Consider the following 15,586-nt stretch of genomic DNA (forward strand, 5'->3'; position numbering starts at 1 on the left):
TATTTCCATGTTGTTGAAATTCTTTATACTTTTCTGTCTTTATTTGAACACAAAAATCATTTTTATTTTAAATTTTCTGTCTGAAATTATCAGTGTCTGAAACATTTGGCTTGTCAATTGGTGCTTTGCCATTTAATCTTTTTCTTTTTCTTTTCTTTTTAAAAAAATTGATTTCAGAGAGAGGAAGGGAGAGAGATAGAAACATCAACGATGAAAGAGAATCCGGTTGGCTGCCTCCTGCATGCCCCTGACTGGGGATTGAGCCTGCACCTCGGGCATGTGCCCTGACTAGGAATCCAACTGTGACCTCCTGGTTCACAGGTCAATGCTCAACCTCTGAGCCACACTGGCTGGACTCTTTTTCTTTTTCTTTTTTAGGCTGCCTCATAATTTTTTATTAAATGCCAGGCATTGTATATAAAAATAGTGGAGATTATGAATGATACCTTTCTACAGAGAGGTTTTTTTTTTTTGTTTTTTTTTTGCTTGCAGGTAAAATATACACAGTAAGTCACAATCAATTGGAGTGCCTCAGGTTTTGTCTTCATAGTTATTTTAGAATTTTTTTCCAACTTTTATAATGATCTCTTTGTAGGAAGTTTCATGCAATATAAGCCACAGATCAATGGCCAGAACTGGAGATCTCTTTACTGCTCATTGTATAAAACCTACTGAGCATATATAAGACCTAATGGTCAAACAATACATTCACATCAGTTTTTCTGGGACAGCATTTACTAGGAGACAATATCACAGATGCAGAAGTAATAGTAGCTGCTTAGCTGTCCTCTCACTTTTCACACTCTGGGGCAATGCCCAGCAATCTGGCAGGTCAGGATGTCAGACGCCAGGGAGGAATTCTGATGCTGCAGTGGGTGTTTTAGATGCATGGCTGGGGGACCAGCAGCTTCTGCAGGCAGGATTAAAGGTTGCATTCTAAGTGTTGTGGTGATGACATTATAACACAGGGAAAATCTTGCATCTCCCCTATTCTGCTGCCTCCTATTTTCACCACAGAGACCACCAGCCCCACTTCTTATGTCTGTAACTGTAGGATGTATCAGAGCTGTCAGCTGAGACCTCCCTGAAGCACACACTCCACATTGACCGTTGTAAGCACTCAAAGGTATCCCGTTACTCTGGAAACCTACAGGAGCTAACTCTGATTCAGATGGGTGGTGGGTGAGTTAGCTCTTCCTTCTCATTTTAGTCTTGACTGTCAGGTGTGCCTGACATTTATCTCTCTCCGGCTGAGCCAACATTTCAGCAGGTAAGGGCTGCATGGCTGGATCTCTGGAGCGCACAGCCACTGGAGGGGAAGACTCGGGTTCATGTAGAAAACTGGAAAGGATGCCATTCCTGCTATCACAACAACTAAGTAAAGCTGGATAACTTGCAAACTAATAACTTTTCTTAAACTCATCAGAAATCTGAGGTCACGGGGCAGTTAACTAAACTGAAAACTAAGGAAAGGCACCTTCAAGGAGAGACAGGGCATGAAAACTTGCTGACCTGGGGTTATAAATAACAACTCATAGAAGCTGTTATAAAAATTCAGCTTAGGTTTTGAAGAAGTTACGAAAGGCAGAGTGTGGTTTTACATGAAAGTATAGAACTTAGTAAATCACACCTGCTTGAAGGCACTTGACAGACTTCACGGGATGTGAAAGTTTGAGAGCAAGTTAGGAGACTCAAGAAAGTTTCCCTTATGTTTCAGGCCTGGGGGAGATGAACAGTAGCCATTGTACAAAAGACACAAAGCCTGGCCTGGAAATTTCTTCCCTAAGGAGAGAAAGCCTGAAGCCACTGGGGGCAAAGCAGCAAACTCTCCTCTGAGCCACAGCTGGAAGTGAAATAGAAACTTTATACTCCTGGGGGAAAGACAGAAAACCACCATGATAATATTTGTACTAGCTTCTGCTAAATTCAGTGCTAGTTACCCTCAGTGGCTTGATATTGCACCCTGACTCCATTTTCATTCCTTGAGTGTGTGTTTTTTACCTTCCAAATAAACTGCTTTTACAGGATGCCTCTGGTCCTGCATCCAAGTGTCTCATGTGGTCCTTTGCTATTTCCCCTTCCTGCCTGTACTTTCCACCCTTGCAGAGGCAGCAATCTGTTTTCTTTGTTGTATAATCCTTTCCTGTCCCCAGTTTCTGTGCTGTATCACTGCCTAAGGCTTCACAGAAAGGTATAAGCAGGAAATTGAGAAAAACCCCACACCAAGCCATGGAGCACTTAACAACTTAAAAGATAAGAAAAACTCTTGTGAGCTAAGCTGAGCTGTCAGGTAAGATAAAAAATATCCAGTAAAAGTTAAATTTCAGATAAAAAGTGGTTTATTTTTAGTGTATTTCTCATGCCATGTTTTTATTTATTATATTTACAACATTTTTGGTTGATCTGAAATTCTAATTTAACTGGGAATTCTGTATTTTAATTTTCTAAATCTGTCCACCATATATACATGTGAGTGAATTGGCTAGAAAAATGAAGACAAATTTGTATAGGCAGAAAAAATTCTTTAAATGAGAAGAAACATTTGTTCTGATCATTTACCCAAAAGTATACTTTCCCTCCCTCTTCATGCATATATCAATCAATATATCCATTACCCAATTCCATGCTTTTTGCATAGAACTTATCAAGTGTTAGGGCCCAGTTAATGTTTTCTGAGTCACTGAAAGGCATCAGTAAAGTCACTGTGTGTTTTTTATGGACCGGCTGCCTGCTCTGTCAGGCTCTGACCTTTACAACTCACAGAAAACTTGCTGAATGAAGCAGGAGTGTAGCTACTGAGATTTCTGCAAAGTCAGTTAGCGAGTAAATGAAACCGCATAGCACAAACTTCTAAACTCAGGCTGCCACAAGTGGAATGAAATAGCACAAAATGAGGCAGAGGTACTTATACAACAGAATGGAGGTCACTGGAGATCTGGTGGGGAGCAGTACCCACAAGTTCAGTGCAGCAGTCACTGGAGGTGAGGTGAATCAAGAGAATGTTGCCAGGCAACCAACTGAACCCCAGGCCATCTTCAGATCATTGCCCAGGAGACACTGCAGGCTCTGATGGCTCTTATCTTCCATATTCTTGCTTACTGCACTTCAAGGCAGTTGGATTCCAAATTTCACAAAATCTAGCTATCAATAATATAATTTTTTTCATTTTCTATTTTGTGTCCAATACATTCAAAACTCCTTCTATAGTAACTCATCTCAAAATCCAATAGTGGAAAAATGTGTGGGGGGAGAAAGAGTAGGTATGTGCAGTCATTTAAAGGTTTAAAAGAAGCAGCAGTACATTCTGAGAAATCAGAGGAGACACTTCCTTATGAAACAGTTAGTGAAATGAATAGAAGGAAACCTCAACACAATCATGAGATTCCAGAAAACATTGTATATATTTTAAAATAATTTGTGTGATTGGGATATTTCTTAAGGTTTTGCCTCCCTTCCTGCTCACCTGGTAGCTGACATCACCAAGATTACGGTCAAGGAAGAACCATTAACCATAACCCTCAGCCATGTTGAAAGGGCAGGACACACAGGCCTCAGAGCCTAGAGAAACAAGTGAATCTGATGTTTTGAAAGAATTGCAGCTCTTTATGTGCACACAGAAAATGAACTTGACTCTTTCATCGCATTAAACTCACTCTGAGACATATTTTCGCACATCTAGATAGCTTGGGGTACCATCACTCTTGTGGTCCCTATCAGTAACAAGAACACGACGTCTCAGAAATTTTATGTCTAGTGTGATATCAAAACTGCAAGCTCTTCCATCCAAACTGAAGCTTCTATTTAAAACCTCTTCCCTCCTCTGACTTGAACAATTTCAGACCTGAAAGCAGTCAGAGGACGGGTTGTTCTGCTTTTCTCCTTAGCTTCATCCAGCCATCTATTTAATAGCTACTGTTTCTGACCCCACATGGCTGCAAGCTGTGGGAAGAGAAGCACCGCTGTGTGCTGCTGCTGGCTTCCTTACTGAATGATTTTGTGGGTTTTTCAGAGATCGCCTCAGTAACTGCTACCTCCTTCCTGTCAGAGCTACTTCTCTTGATCTGATTCTTTCTCAGCTTTTGGAGTTCTAGCAAAACTCACTGTTAGGGTTTCATTGACTTGAGTCCCCTAGGCTATGTTTTTTGTTTTTAATTGTGGTAAAATATACATGACATGAAATTTCCCATCTTAAGCATTTCTAAGTGTACAATTCAGTGGTGTTAAGTACTTTCACATTGCTGTGCATCCAATCTGCAGAATTCTTTTCATGTCAAACTGAAACTCAGTACTCATTAAGTAACGACTTCCCCACTACCCTCAGTCCCTGCCAACCACCACGCTACTTTCTGTCTCTATGAACTTGACTCATCTAGGTACCTCCTACAAATGAAATCATACAGTATTTGCTCTTTTTTTCACTTAATATAATGTCCTCAGGTTCATCATGTTGTGTGTCAGAATTTTCTTCCTTTTTAAGTCTGAATAATGTTCCATTGTATGTATATGCCATATTTTATTATCCATTTTTCAATTGATGGAAACTTGGTTTGCTTTCATCGTTTAACTATTGTGAACAGAAATGTTATGAACAAAGGTTTACAAATATTTCTTCAAAACCCTGCCTTTAATTCATTGAGGATATATCCTTAGAAGTAGATTTGCTAGATCATATAATACATTCAGTGTTTAATTATTTGAGGAAACACCATACTGTTTTCCACAGCAGCCGTACCATTTACATTCCCATCAACAGTGTACAAGGTTTCTAATTGACCCACATCCTCATAACACTGCTTTTCTATATTTTGAAAGTAGCCACCCTAATGGCTATCAGAACGGTGTCTTACCTCAATGTGGTTTTGATTTGTATTTTCCTAATGATTACCGATGTTGAGAATATTTTCATGTAGTTTTGGTCACTTATATGTCATCTTTGGAGAAACTTCTGTTCAAGTCCTTTGGCCATTTAAAAAAAAAAATTAGGTTTATTTATTTATTTTGAGATGTAGGAGTTTTTTTATATATTCTTAATTTTAATCCCTTATCAGATATATGGTTTGCAAATATTCTCTCTCATTCTGTAGGTTGCCTTTTTATTCTGTTGATTATGTTGTTTAATGCACAGGATTTTAAAAAGTTTTTGACATAGTTCATCTTAACTATTTTTTCTTTCATTGCCTGTGGTTTTGATATCATATCCAAGAAATCATTGCCTAATCCAGCTTCCTAAAGCTTTCCCCCAAGTGTCTTATAGTTTTAGTTCTTCCATTTAGGTCTTTGATCTATTTTTAATTAATTTTTGTGTACGGTGTAAGGTAAGAGTTCAACTTTATGTTTTGGCATATAGACATGCAGTTTCCCCAACACCATTAGTTGAAAAGAGCCTCGTTTCCTTGGTGACTGGTCTTGGCCCACTTGTTGAAAACACTTGAGCATATAGATGAAGATTGATTTCTGGGCTCTCTATCTTATTTTATTGCCCTATATGTCTGTCTTGATGCCAGTACCATACTGTTTTGATTACAGTAGCTTTGTAATAACTTTTGAAATCAAGAACTGTAAACCATCCAACTTTGCTATTCTTATTCAAAATTATTTTTTTAATTTATCTTTATTGTTGAAAGTATTACAGATGTCCCCCTTTTTTCCCCATTGACCCCTTATACCCTGTACCCACTCCCTGCCCCAAGCCTTCATCACACTATTGTCTATGTCCATGGGTTATGCATATTTCTGCCCAAAACACTGGTGGCATTTTGATAAGGACTGAATTAAATCTGTATTGGATACATTTTACAATCACTCCAACCCCTCTTCTCAGGGTGGAATGCACAATTGGTTTCACTGTGTGATTGGTGGAAATAAGTTAAGTCCTCTTTTCTCTGCCAGCTTCAGGTTACTCCTTAAAGTAGCCTTTAGACTTCCTCATGTAGGGTCAGATAATGGTCTTTACTCCATTCAAACTCCAGGGAACCCATTTGTGTCCATTGGGTGGTCCGTTCAGGGCTCTTCTCACTTGTTTGGAGATGAGTGGAAAACAGTTTCCCTCCCTCACCGTGGACCACTGAGGTGATGCACAGCATAATGGCAACTCTTTCCAAATACATTTTCCTTTTGTACATTTTCACTTAAATATCTTTGTACTCATAACATAAGGAGAATCCTGGTTTTATGTAAGTCAATTTGATTTTACACTCTCTTAGAAACTCCTGCATAGGTGATAGAGCATCTGGCTACAAAGGAGCTTAGTACTCCTGACTTATTCTTAACCTTTGATACCTCAGCTGAAAGTGAGCAGCATGGGATTCTCTTTATGACTTTGTTATAGTGTGTGTGAGGGGTATTGGTGCTACCTCTTCTTTTGTGTTTTTCAATCAGTAAATAATGCCCCCCACACACACCTTTTTAAAATCTTCACCCGAAGGTATGTTTTTATTGATTTTAGAAAGAGGAAGAGAGAGAGAGACATTAATGTGAGATAGAAACATCAATGTGCACCTGTCATCAGTTAACACATAGACAGTTAAATATAGTCTGTTACCTCTTTGTCTCGCAGTGATAAATTCATGTAACATTTTACAAAAACAGATAATAAAAAGGAGTTGGTCAACAATGATTAAAATGCGGCAAAGAAACAAAAAGTGCAAATCAAATAGAAAGCAAATGGACTTAATTGGAAATAGCTGATCATGGGTACATTGACACTTTCACTTTTGGAGAGATGCTACATACCAGCCGGAGGAATTTAGTGAAGGCCAACATCAACAAAAAGCAGGGAAAGTGGCTGCCATGAAGAGGACGGAGGTGTCCCAAGGAAGTCACAGCCACAAAAAATATTTACATCAAAGGAATCCTTGAAGATAATTCATGACATTTCAAATGTAAAAGAGCCACTGTTGGAAGCCCACTCAAACTTAGAAGTACAAATTCTGAGAGAGCGTAGAAAAGGTGCCTGCTCAGTATTGTAATTATGCAAGAAGTCTGCCTGTTCAAAGTGCTATTCTTGATAAGTGTTTTTGTTTTGTTTTTTACAAATAAAACGAAGCACTTGAAATTCTCAATGTCTTAAATTACAGTGTTCTAAAAACATATTAATCGAACTGGTTTTCTACCCCCTATATGTTTTTGAAGGAGAGGAAGATAGTTTTCGCCATTTCGACAAAAAATTTTACAGGTCAAGGACCAGTCATCGATTTCCCCTTGGATGAAAATAACATGACACGGGTGTAGCTCGCACGGTCATTTACAGTCGCCCCGTGTTCCAGCTCCAGGGGAGGACTGGCTCCCCGTCCACGAACCAGCCTCACCGGGCGCTGCAGAATCGTGCAAGGGCAACGCGCGCCTCCCCGGAGGCCCGAGCGCCCGCAGGAAGGCAAGCTTGGAACTCAGAAGCAAGAACGCGAACATTGATTTTTTACCAGGTGGGGGATGGGCAGAGCCGCCCCGTGCTGCTGGAGGGTTTGCACGGGGTGCAAGGCCGCCTCCCCGGGTGGGAACATTGTGTCGGTTTGAGCCTGGAGCTCACACGGGCGACCCCAAGGCCTGCAGCGTGGGAGCAGGGCCCCCGCCCGCCCCAGCCGCCCGGCGGCGCCCCAGCCCTGGGCACGGGGAGGGCTGCTGGCCCCGCGCCTACTGCCCGGCCCCTTAACAACGGCAGAGGAAGCGGCAGTTGGGGGGCGCCGCCCGCGGGGCATCTGGCCCGAGTCCCGCCGTGGCCGAGCGGGGACGCCGGGGGGCGCTCGGCTTCCCGGGCTGCGCCAAACGCAGTCAGTCCGCAGTCACGACTCACCCTCAGGGTCGCCCCAGCAGCTGTGACCGCGGGTCAGCTCCGGGGGCGCAAAGAGATGGAGAGAAAAGGGACCGAGAACTGGGACGGGAAGGAGGCCGCCGAGCAGGAGGCCAAGAGGCCGGGTAAGCGGGGAGCAGCTCGGCCTGGGGGCGGGCGCTGCGCCCGGGTCAGCCTCCTAGCCTCCTTCCTTCCTTTCTTTTTTAAATATGTCGTTTGTTGATTGTTAGAGAGAGAGGAAGGGAGTGGGGTAGGCGGAAACACGGATGAGAGCGAAACCTGCGGGGCTGCCCCCTGCACGGCCCCGCTGGGGGATCAGAGCCGCAGCCCCCCTGCGCCCCGGCTGGGAGTCAAACCCGCGACCTCTAGGCTCGCGGGTCCACGCTCCACCACTGAGCCACAGCGGCCGGGCTGGCGTCCTTTCTTGACTGCAGTTTGCACCCTCCACATTTTAATATATAGACATATATATAAATACATATGATATATATTTTTTCATATAGTTCATCCATAATATGGCCCTTAAATACAACCCCCGTACTCCCACCACTACCGCGTTTAGAAAAGACAGTCTTCTATTAAAAAGTCCTGGGAGGATATTTGGCTTTCTGTTCTGGAAGCAGCGCAGGAGGCTAACATAGTTCTCAGAAAGGGCACCAAAATTGGAGCCAAGGCACTTGGAGGCTGCTGCTGAGAATGCAGACCTTGGCATCCTTTCTCATCTTCCTAATAGATTAATTACTGGGCTGTGAACAGAACATAGAGAAGACAGAGAAAAAGAAAAACGTGGGCTTTTTGTTTGCTTTTCCGTAGAAGGTAAACAATGACGTGTCTTTTCCCTAGGTATAATAACAAAGAAAATGCTAATCATATCAAGTATGATATGTGTAAGCATCGCCTTTCTTCTTTGGGCAATGTTAGGATTTCCTAGAAAATGTAAGTGAACAATTTCTGCTAAAAAATACTAATGATAATTTCCTTCCCCTACACTGTTAACAATTGGAACAGAAAATATTCTCCTGCCCGGAGCGTCTAATTTCTCTTCAAATTTAGTCTCTTGCTCCGCCTTCTAGAAAAATCATTTTTTCAATGTATATAGATTGAACTTCGTACTAGGTGGTGATGACACCCAAAGGAAAAAATGGGATTTCTGGCCTCAAAGGAACTCATCTATACCTAAGAAACAAGCTTATAAGCAAACAGTAGTAACACAATCAAATAATTGCAAATAGAAATATGACCAGTTTGAAGACGAGGTTGTAAGTTTGCTTTTGGTAGCCAAGTAAGGCTTTATGAAGGGAGAAGCATTTGTGCTGAATCTTAAGTTCAAGTAGGCACTTATCAGAACACTTCAGAGAAGAAAGAAAGAACATGAGTGTCAGAGAATCACACCAGGTGTAATTATGATAGAGTTAAAAAGAAGTGAGGTGGGGACTAGAAATTGTATTATATTTCCCAAGTGCATTAACTCTCTCACTCCCACAGATACTTATTTTATACTTTCTCCTTTCTCTCCAAACTTTTAATTTCTCTTTTCCCATCTTCATTCTCAAATCTAGATCTTTGCTTCCACTTTTACTTTAAAAATTATAACAATTAGTAGAAAACTTTCAAATACTTTCATCATCACACCTACTTACTTACCCCTATCTCTTATCTGTTTAGACTGTTGGTGAAGTATTCATGTTCTACACTAAATCCTATAGCCTTTCACCTGATCAGTAATACTACTTTCATAATTCTCTCTCCTGCATCATCAGGTTTTTATTGTTGTTGTTGTTGGGTTTTTTTTGTGTGTGTTTTTTTATGTTCAACAGAAACATCCCATCAGCAATACAATACAGTGGTATATATCCTACCTTAAAAAAAAAAAAATCATTAGACATAAGCTACCAATATATTTATTTTCTACTCTATAAAAACTGCCTTGAAAAAATTTTTTTCTAGTTTTTTTCTAATTTCTATCTCCCCATTTTTGTTATATCTATTCTGATCAGGGTCCCACTTCCTTTTTTCTGTCCAGTTTGTTTTTCAAGTTCATTAGTAACTTCCATATTGCTAAATCCTGTGGTCCATTCTCGGTCTTCATGTTACCTGATTTGTTTGCAGAAATCAGTGCTCTCTCTTCCTGGAAATAATTTCTTCCTTTGGCTTCCAAGGCACCGCTCTCTCGCGGCTTGCTTCCTATCTAGCGTGTAACTCTTTCCAGATTTTCTTTGCTTGTTCCTTCTTTTCTTCCTGACCTCTTAACTTTGGCGTACCCCAGGGGTCAATCCCTGAAAAGGTTCCCTCTTTATCTACCCTTGCAGCCTTGGCCATCTGAGCCAGACTTTTTAACCTTATATGTCACATAAGCAATGATGACCTCCAAATACACATCTCCAGTCTGGGTCTCTTCCCTGAATTCCACATTTTTAAATCTACCTACTGGACTGTCAAAAATCTCAAATTTAATGCTGTCCAAGATGAAATCTTAATCTACGTATTTCCCATAATCTCTTCTATCTGTGGTCTGCCTTATCTCAGGAAATAGCAGCTTTATCTTCCCAATTTTGAAAGCCAAATCCTTATAGTCAAGCTTTGACTCCCTCCCCCCCCCAAACCCAAATATAATCAGCAAATCTGCCTGGTCTTTCAAAATATAACCAGAATCTGAGTACTTTCACTACCTCTACTGCTACCACCCTATTCCTAGTCAACACCCACTCTCTCTAAAAAAAAAAATCAATGGAAAAAATATCCTCTTTCCACTAAATGTTTTTCCCTTTTCCACCCTTAACCTTCTAGAGCAACATTTTCCAGTGAAAGTATAATGCTAGCCAGAAATGTCATTTATATTTTAGAAACCATATTTTAAAAAGTAAAAAGAAACTATTGAAAATTGTTTGCATTGTTTCAAATTAGTATCATTTCACCATGTAACAATATAAAATTATTAATTAGATTTTTATATTCGTTTCTGGTACTAAGTTTTTGACATTTAGTGTATATTTTCTACTTACAGGATATCTGGGTTTAAATTAATCATATTTTGAGTGCTCTACAGCTACATGTGGCTAGTGGCTACCATACTGGACAGTACAGGTTTAGAGTGTATTTTTTAGCAAAAATTTTAAAGAAATCAGATCTGTTCAAAATGCTGCAATTTTTTTTTTTACTTGGAATAATTCCAAAAGCCTGTCAATGGCCTTTGTGATCTCATCTCTAACTACTTGCCCCTTCTCCAGTCATATAAGCATCCTCACTAGTTTGTGAACAAGCCAGACACATTCGCCTTGGTCTTTATATTATCTCTTCTCTTTGCTTGGGAAGATCTTCTCCTTACATGCTTATGCCTCATTAGTTCACCTACTTCAAGCCTTTAGTACATATCAGCTTCTCATTGAGCCCTATCCTGACTACTGCATTAAAATCGCAGCTCTTTCCACCAGCAATCCCAATCCTCTATACTCTGATATATTTTATGACCAACTAATAATTTACTAGATACCTAAGTCCCATAGAGCAAAGATTTTTGTGTCTTATGTGCACTGTTGTATTAAAAGTGTCTGTCACATAATCAAAGCTCAACTTGTAGTTGATGAGGGATGAATGAGGAATGAGTAAGAAAGATTGGCTTTCTGGGGACTCGAGTTCTGGACCAAATACTTGATTTTTGTGCCAGCTGTTTATTTGAACTTGATGTTTTTAATCATTTTGAATTTGAGAGTTTTAAATAATTTTGGTGGCCTGGTTGTTTTACTCAGCTTTTATACCAGTCCCACACTGCTGATTTATTGTCCGACTTGAAGATCTTCCCACTCATGGGCTTGACTATGAACCAGTAAATTATTTCACCTGTGGGTAGGAGGTGTCCTTTTGGAAAACCTTGTTTTTCTCAGGGTTATATATTAACAGGTAACTTATTTTATCTAATTGCAATAAGTTGGAGAATAAAAAATGGAGAGTAAAAAGCTAGTAAAATTTCAACATTTCCTCCAGCCACTGTTTTGTGTTTAAGGACAAAGAAACATCAGCTTCTGGGGAAATGCAGTTCTTGAAAGACAACTAATGTCAGTTAAGTCAGCAAAAGGGAGCCGGCCCTCTGAGGTAGTGGATAGAGAGACTTGGTTTATTTACAGTGGGGCATGTTCCAAATGCCATAGTAAGTTACGGGAGGAAAATAAGTAGATGAATAGAGACAACAGCAGTAGCATGAAGAAACTGGGAGGGAAAACGGCTAGAGAAGTTTGAGTTTCTGGACGTTTATTTATTTGTTTATTATGGCTATCTTAAATTATGCATAGATCAGAATTCTTCAGTCATGATTTCTTTTATGCTTTGTCCTTGATCTTTAATTTTCCTGAGTTGATGTTTAAAGTTAAACCATTTGAATTAAATATGAAAAAATTCCGTTTTTTCAATTTGAAACATATGATATACTTTTACCCTGAGGGTTAAACTGTTTCTTTCTCTTACACTTCATTCATATTTTTTTTTCTATCACTGTGTTAATTTTAGTTAAAAATGCAAGGATCTTTAAAGGAAAGACATGCGCTTGGGATGCAACTATATGTCCACAAGGCTGGAACAAAATCCAAAATAAATGCTTCTTCCGATCTGAACAAGAACAGACTTGGAGAGACAGCCAGGCAAACTGTATGGCCTATCATGGAACTCTGGTCATATTCAACTCCCAGAATGAAGTGGTTAGATTTTTCCTTTACAATATAAATCTCATTTAATTTATTGAGCTACTGTATGACAGGTATACCTCAAAGTTATAATACATCATTCAACAAAACAAAGATCTTTGCCTTTATGGAGGTTACATCCCGAGGGAAGAGACAAGGAATAAAAAAATTATTAAAAATGTGTAAATTATGTAGTATATTACAAGTCAGTAAATTTTATGCAAAAATATATTTTTTTAAATTAAGTGGTATTGTGAGTGTTCCAAGTGGGTAAGCTGCAAGTAAGGTAGTCTTTCCTCATTAAGATGATAACAGTTGAGTAAAATGGTAAAGTATCTGAAGGAGTTAGTCAAGGGAATCAGGGGGATACACTTCCATGGAAGGGGGAACAGGTGGAGCACAGACATTAAGGTAGGTATATGCCTGGAATATTCAAGAAACAGAAAAGGGGCAGCCAGTCAGAGTGCCTAGAATGAGGGAGGGAGTGAAGGATATGGATATTTAAGGTTCTGTAGACTATACAAGACTTTTTTTCCTCCATGTAAAATAGGGAGATGCTGCAGAATTATGAACAAAAGTAAGACATGATCTGACTTAAGTTTTAGAAGAATCATTTTCTTTGCTCTGATGGAGTAGTGAGTGGCAAATATAAAAGCACAGTGTCATCTTAGAAAGCTGTTGCAATAACCCTAATGGGAGAATAATGGGCTCAGAGAAGGACCTTAGCATTGGAGATAGTGAGAATGAGAAAGTGAGGAGAGATTAATTACAGCAGTCTGTATCTTGTAAAAGGACTTTTTGACCTTCTATCTGGGGAACTCTTCATATTGGATTGGACTGAAAAAGCAAAATGCAAGCGAACGCTGGATGTGGGCAAATGGAGATGCATTAAGCAATAGGTAAGCCTTAAAAACATTTTTTTATTAAATGTGTTAAGCATGGTAAGGATTCTGACTTTATAATCAGCTACCTCTATAGTTTCCTCCACACCATGTCCTATATGACTTAAAATAGGAATTCAGAAATTCTTTCTAGATATTTTATTTATAACTATTTATGTGTATTATAATTAATCAAATACAAAATACCTATTTCACTATGGTGATGGTTGCAAAGAGTGGACAAGGGAATATACGTTTCAGCCTTAACATAGGCCAATTTTTTTTAATGTGTGAATGAAATATCAGTTACATTCTCCCTCCATATAATCTTTAAATAGCTAAATAAATTGATTGATTAATTTTTATCTGAAAGTATATAGAGAAGAATATAATCAACAAAATGATTTACAATGTTTACTACATTATAAAACAGCATCAAGTTCCAGGACTGTCTTTGTTATTAAGGCAGTCAAGTTCCCTAGTGTTCACTTCTTCCCACCTGCACAGTCCTGAGGTGAAGTTCGAAGACTGATAAGAGAGGAGAAGCAGCTCATCTTACTCCCTCTATTCCTTCCACATTGCACATTTGAAACATGGTCACTAAAGTTTACACCATGTATTTTAGGTTGCGCCTAGTTATTTTCATGAAGTTCAGTAAACAATCTCTCTGTTTTGTTCCAGGTTCACTATCGAAGGAAGGGGAAATTGTGCCTTCATTTTTAAGAAGGGCATAAGTAGTGCCAATTGTGAGGATGAGAAAAAATATATATGCAGCAGAAAAGGCATTTGTCCTTAGATAGAGTTTCCCCACACAAGACTTAAAGTAATTAAAGAAACTCTACCTTTTTATATATTATAAATTCACATAGATACATTTTCCTTCCCATCAAACTTATGTTTAAGTTTTCTGATAAAATTTTAAATAATTTTAATCTTTATTTAAATACATATCTAGCAAGCCAAGAAACCAACCTGAGATTTTAATTTTTCTAGAATGAGAACAGGGAGTTCTGTCTGCTTTGTTCATGAATATCTCTCACACACCAAGAACAATATCCAGCACATACTAGCCACACTATAAATGTAAAAGAACCAGGAGATGAGTGTATGCATATATGTTTTTACAACTTATACGGGACCACATACATTGGTACATCTAAGTCAGTGAGTGTAATGGAGGTCTTGGTCATAACTGATAAATCAGCATGCCTCAGTGAAACAGAGAGAAGGGAGGGAAAGATACCTCTACTTATCCAAAATTCAATTAAATCTGCCTAAAGGAGATAAAAGATGAAACATGAGGTGAGCTTTGATGTTCCACTCAGCCTTGAGTGGGTATGTAACCCATTTAGGATTTGGAAAGGAGGCCCATGGGAGAAATATTCAGAAATTAATTAGGAAATTTTACTTTGCATCACCATCAGAGACCCTGCTATTATTATCCAGTGATTCCAATGACTGCATGGGTAATATGCCTCATTCTAAGGGGCAGAATTGGGAAACCCATGTTTATGTGCATTTATATCATATCCTTCAAAATCAATTTTATTAGTAATAAAGCTGACTTTTCCCTGACTTGTTTTTCTTGACTCTGAACCCTGACGGGAAAAGAATATATTTTGTTAGGCCTTGCAAAATCTCAACATGACAAGAGTTCTTTCAAAAAATAAAAATAGCCCGGCCGGGCGTGGCTCAGCGGTTGAGCGTCGACCTAGGATCCAGGCGATCGGGGTTCGATTCCCGGTCAGGGCACATGCCCGGGTTGTGGGCTCAATCAGTGACTCTCTCATCATTGATGTCTCTCTCTCTCTCTCTCTCTCTCTCCCTCTTCTTTCCTCTCTCTGAAATCAATAAAGATATATTTAAAAAAAAAAAAGATTACCAAAAAAAAAATCTCTTTACAATTCTTTCTCTCAGATTTGTGAAGAAGGAATGTTACTATGAATAAAGAGGTACATTTTATAGTGAGTAGGTGAGTTTGTTAAGAGGATAAAACAATCCTAGTTGTGTGTGCATTTAATAAGAGAAATTTAAAATGCATGAAAAGAATTTAAAAGGAGAAGTAGGAAAACAATTATATTTTGGTACTTTAACTCCCTTTTCTTAGAAATTGACAGAATAATAGTAATTTATAAAACAAGAATATTGAACAACACTATCAACCAACTTTAATATTTACAGAACACTTCACTAACAATAGTAGAGTTCTTTTAATTTTTTTTCCCAAGTTTATACCAAAATATTAA

At 39.0% G+C, this 15,586-nt stretch overlaps 1 protein-coding gene across 1 annotated transcript; it reads left to right on the forward strand.

Moving 5' to 3' along the window:
• Window positions 1-2,917: 2,917 nt before the first annotated feature.
• On the forward strand, window positions 2,918-15,204 carry LOC308552605 (uncharacterized protein; the record flags this gene model as incomplete). The annotated part of the gene is made up of 6 exons (XM_081127820.1): window positions 2,918-2,981; window positions 7,231-7,911; window positions 8,630-8,722; window positions 12,287-12,474; window positions 13,252-13,358; window positions 14,022-15,204. The coding sequence occupies 6 exons, from the start codon at window positions 2,918-2,920 to the stop codon at window positions 14,134-14,136; spliced, it is 1,248 nt and encodes a 415-aa protein (XP_080983946.1). The 3' UTR covers window positions 14,137-15,204.
• Window positions 15,205-15,586: the final 382 nt, after the last annotated feature.

This window comes from Miniopterus schreibersii (genome assembly GCF_964146895.1).
Source record: "Miniopterus schreibersii genome assembly, chromosome: 2".
Classification (NCBI taxonomy): Eukaryota; Metazoa; Chordata; class Mammalia; order Chiroptera; family Miniopteridae; genus Miniopterus; species Miniopterus schreibersii.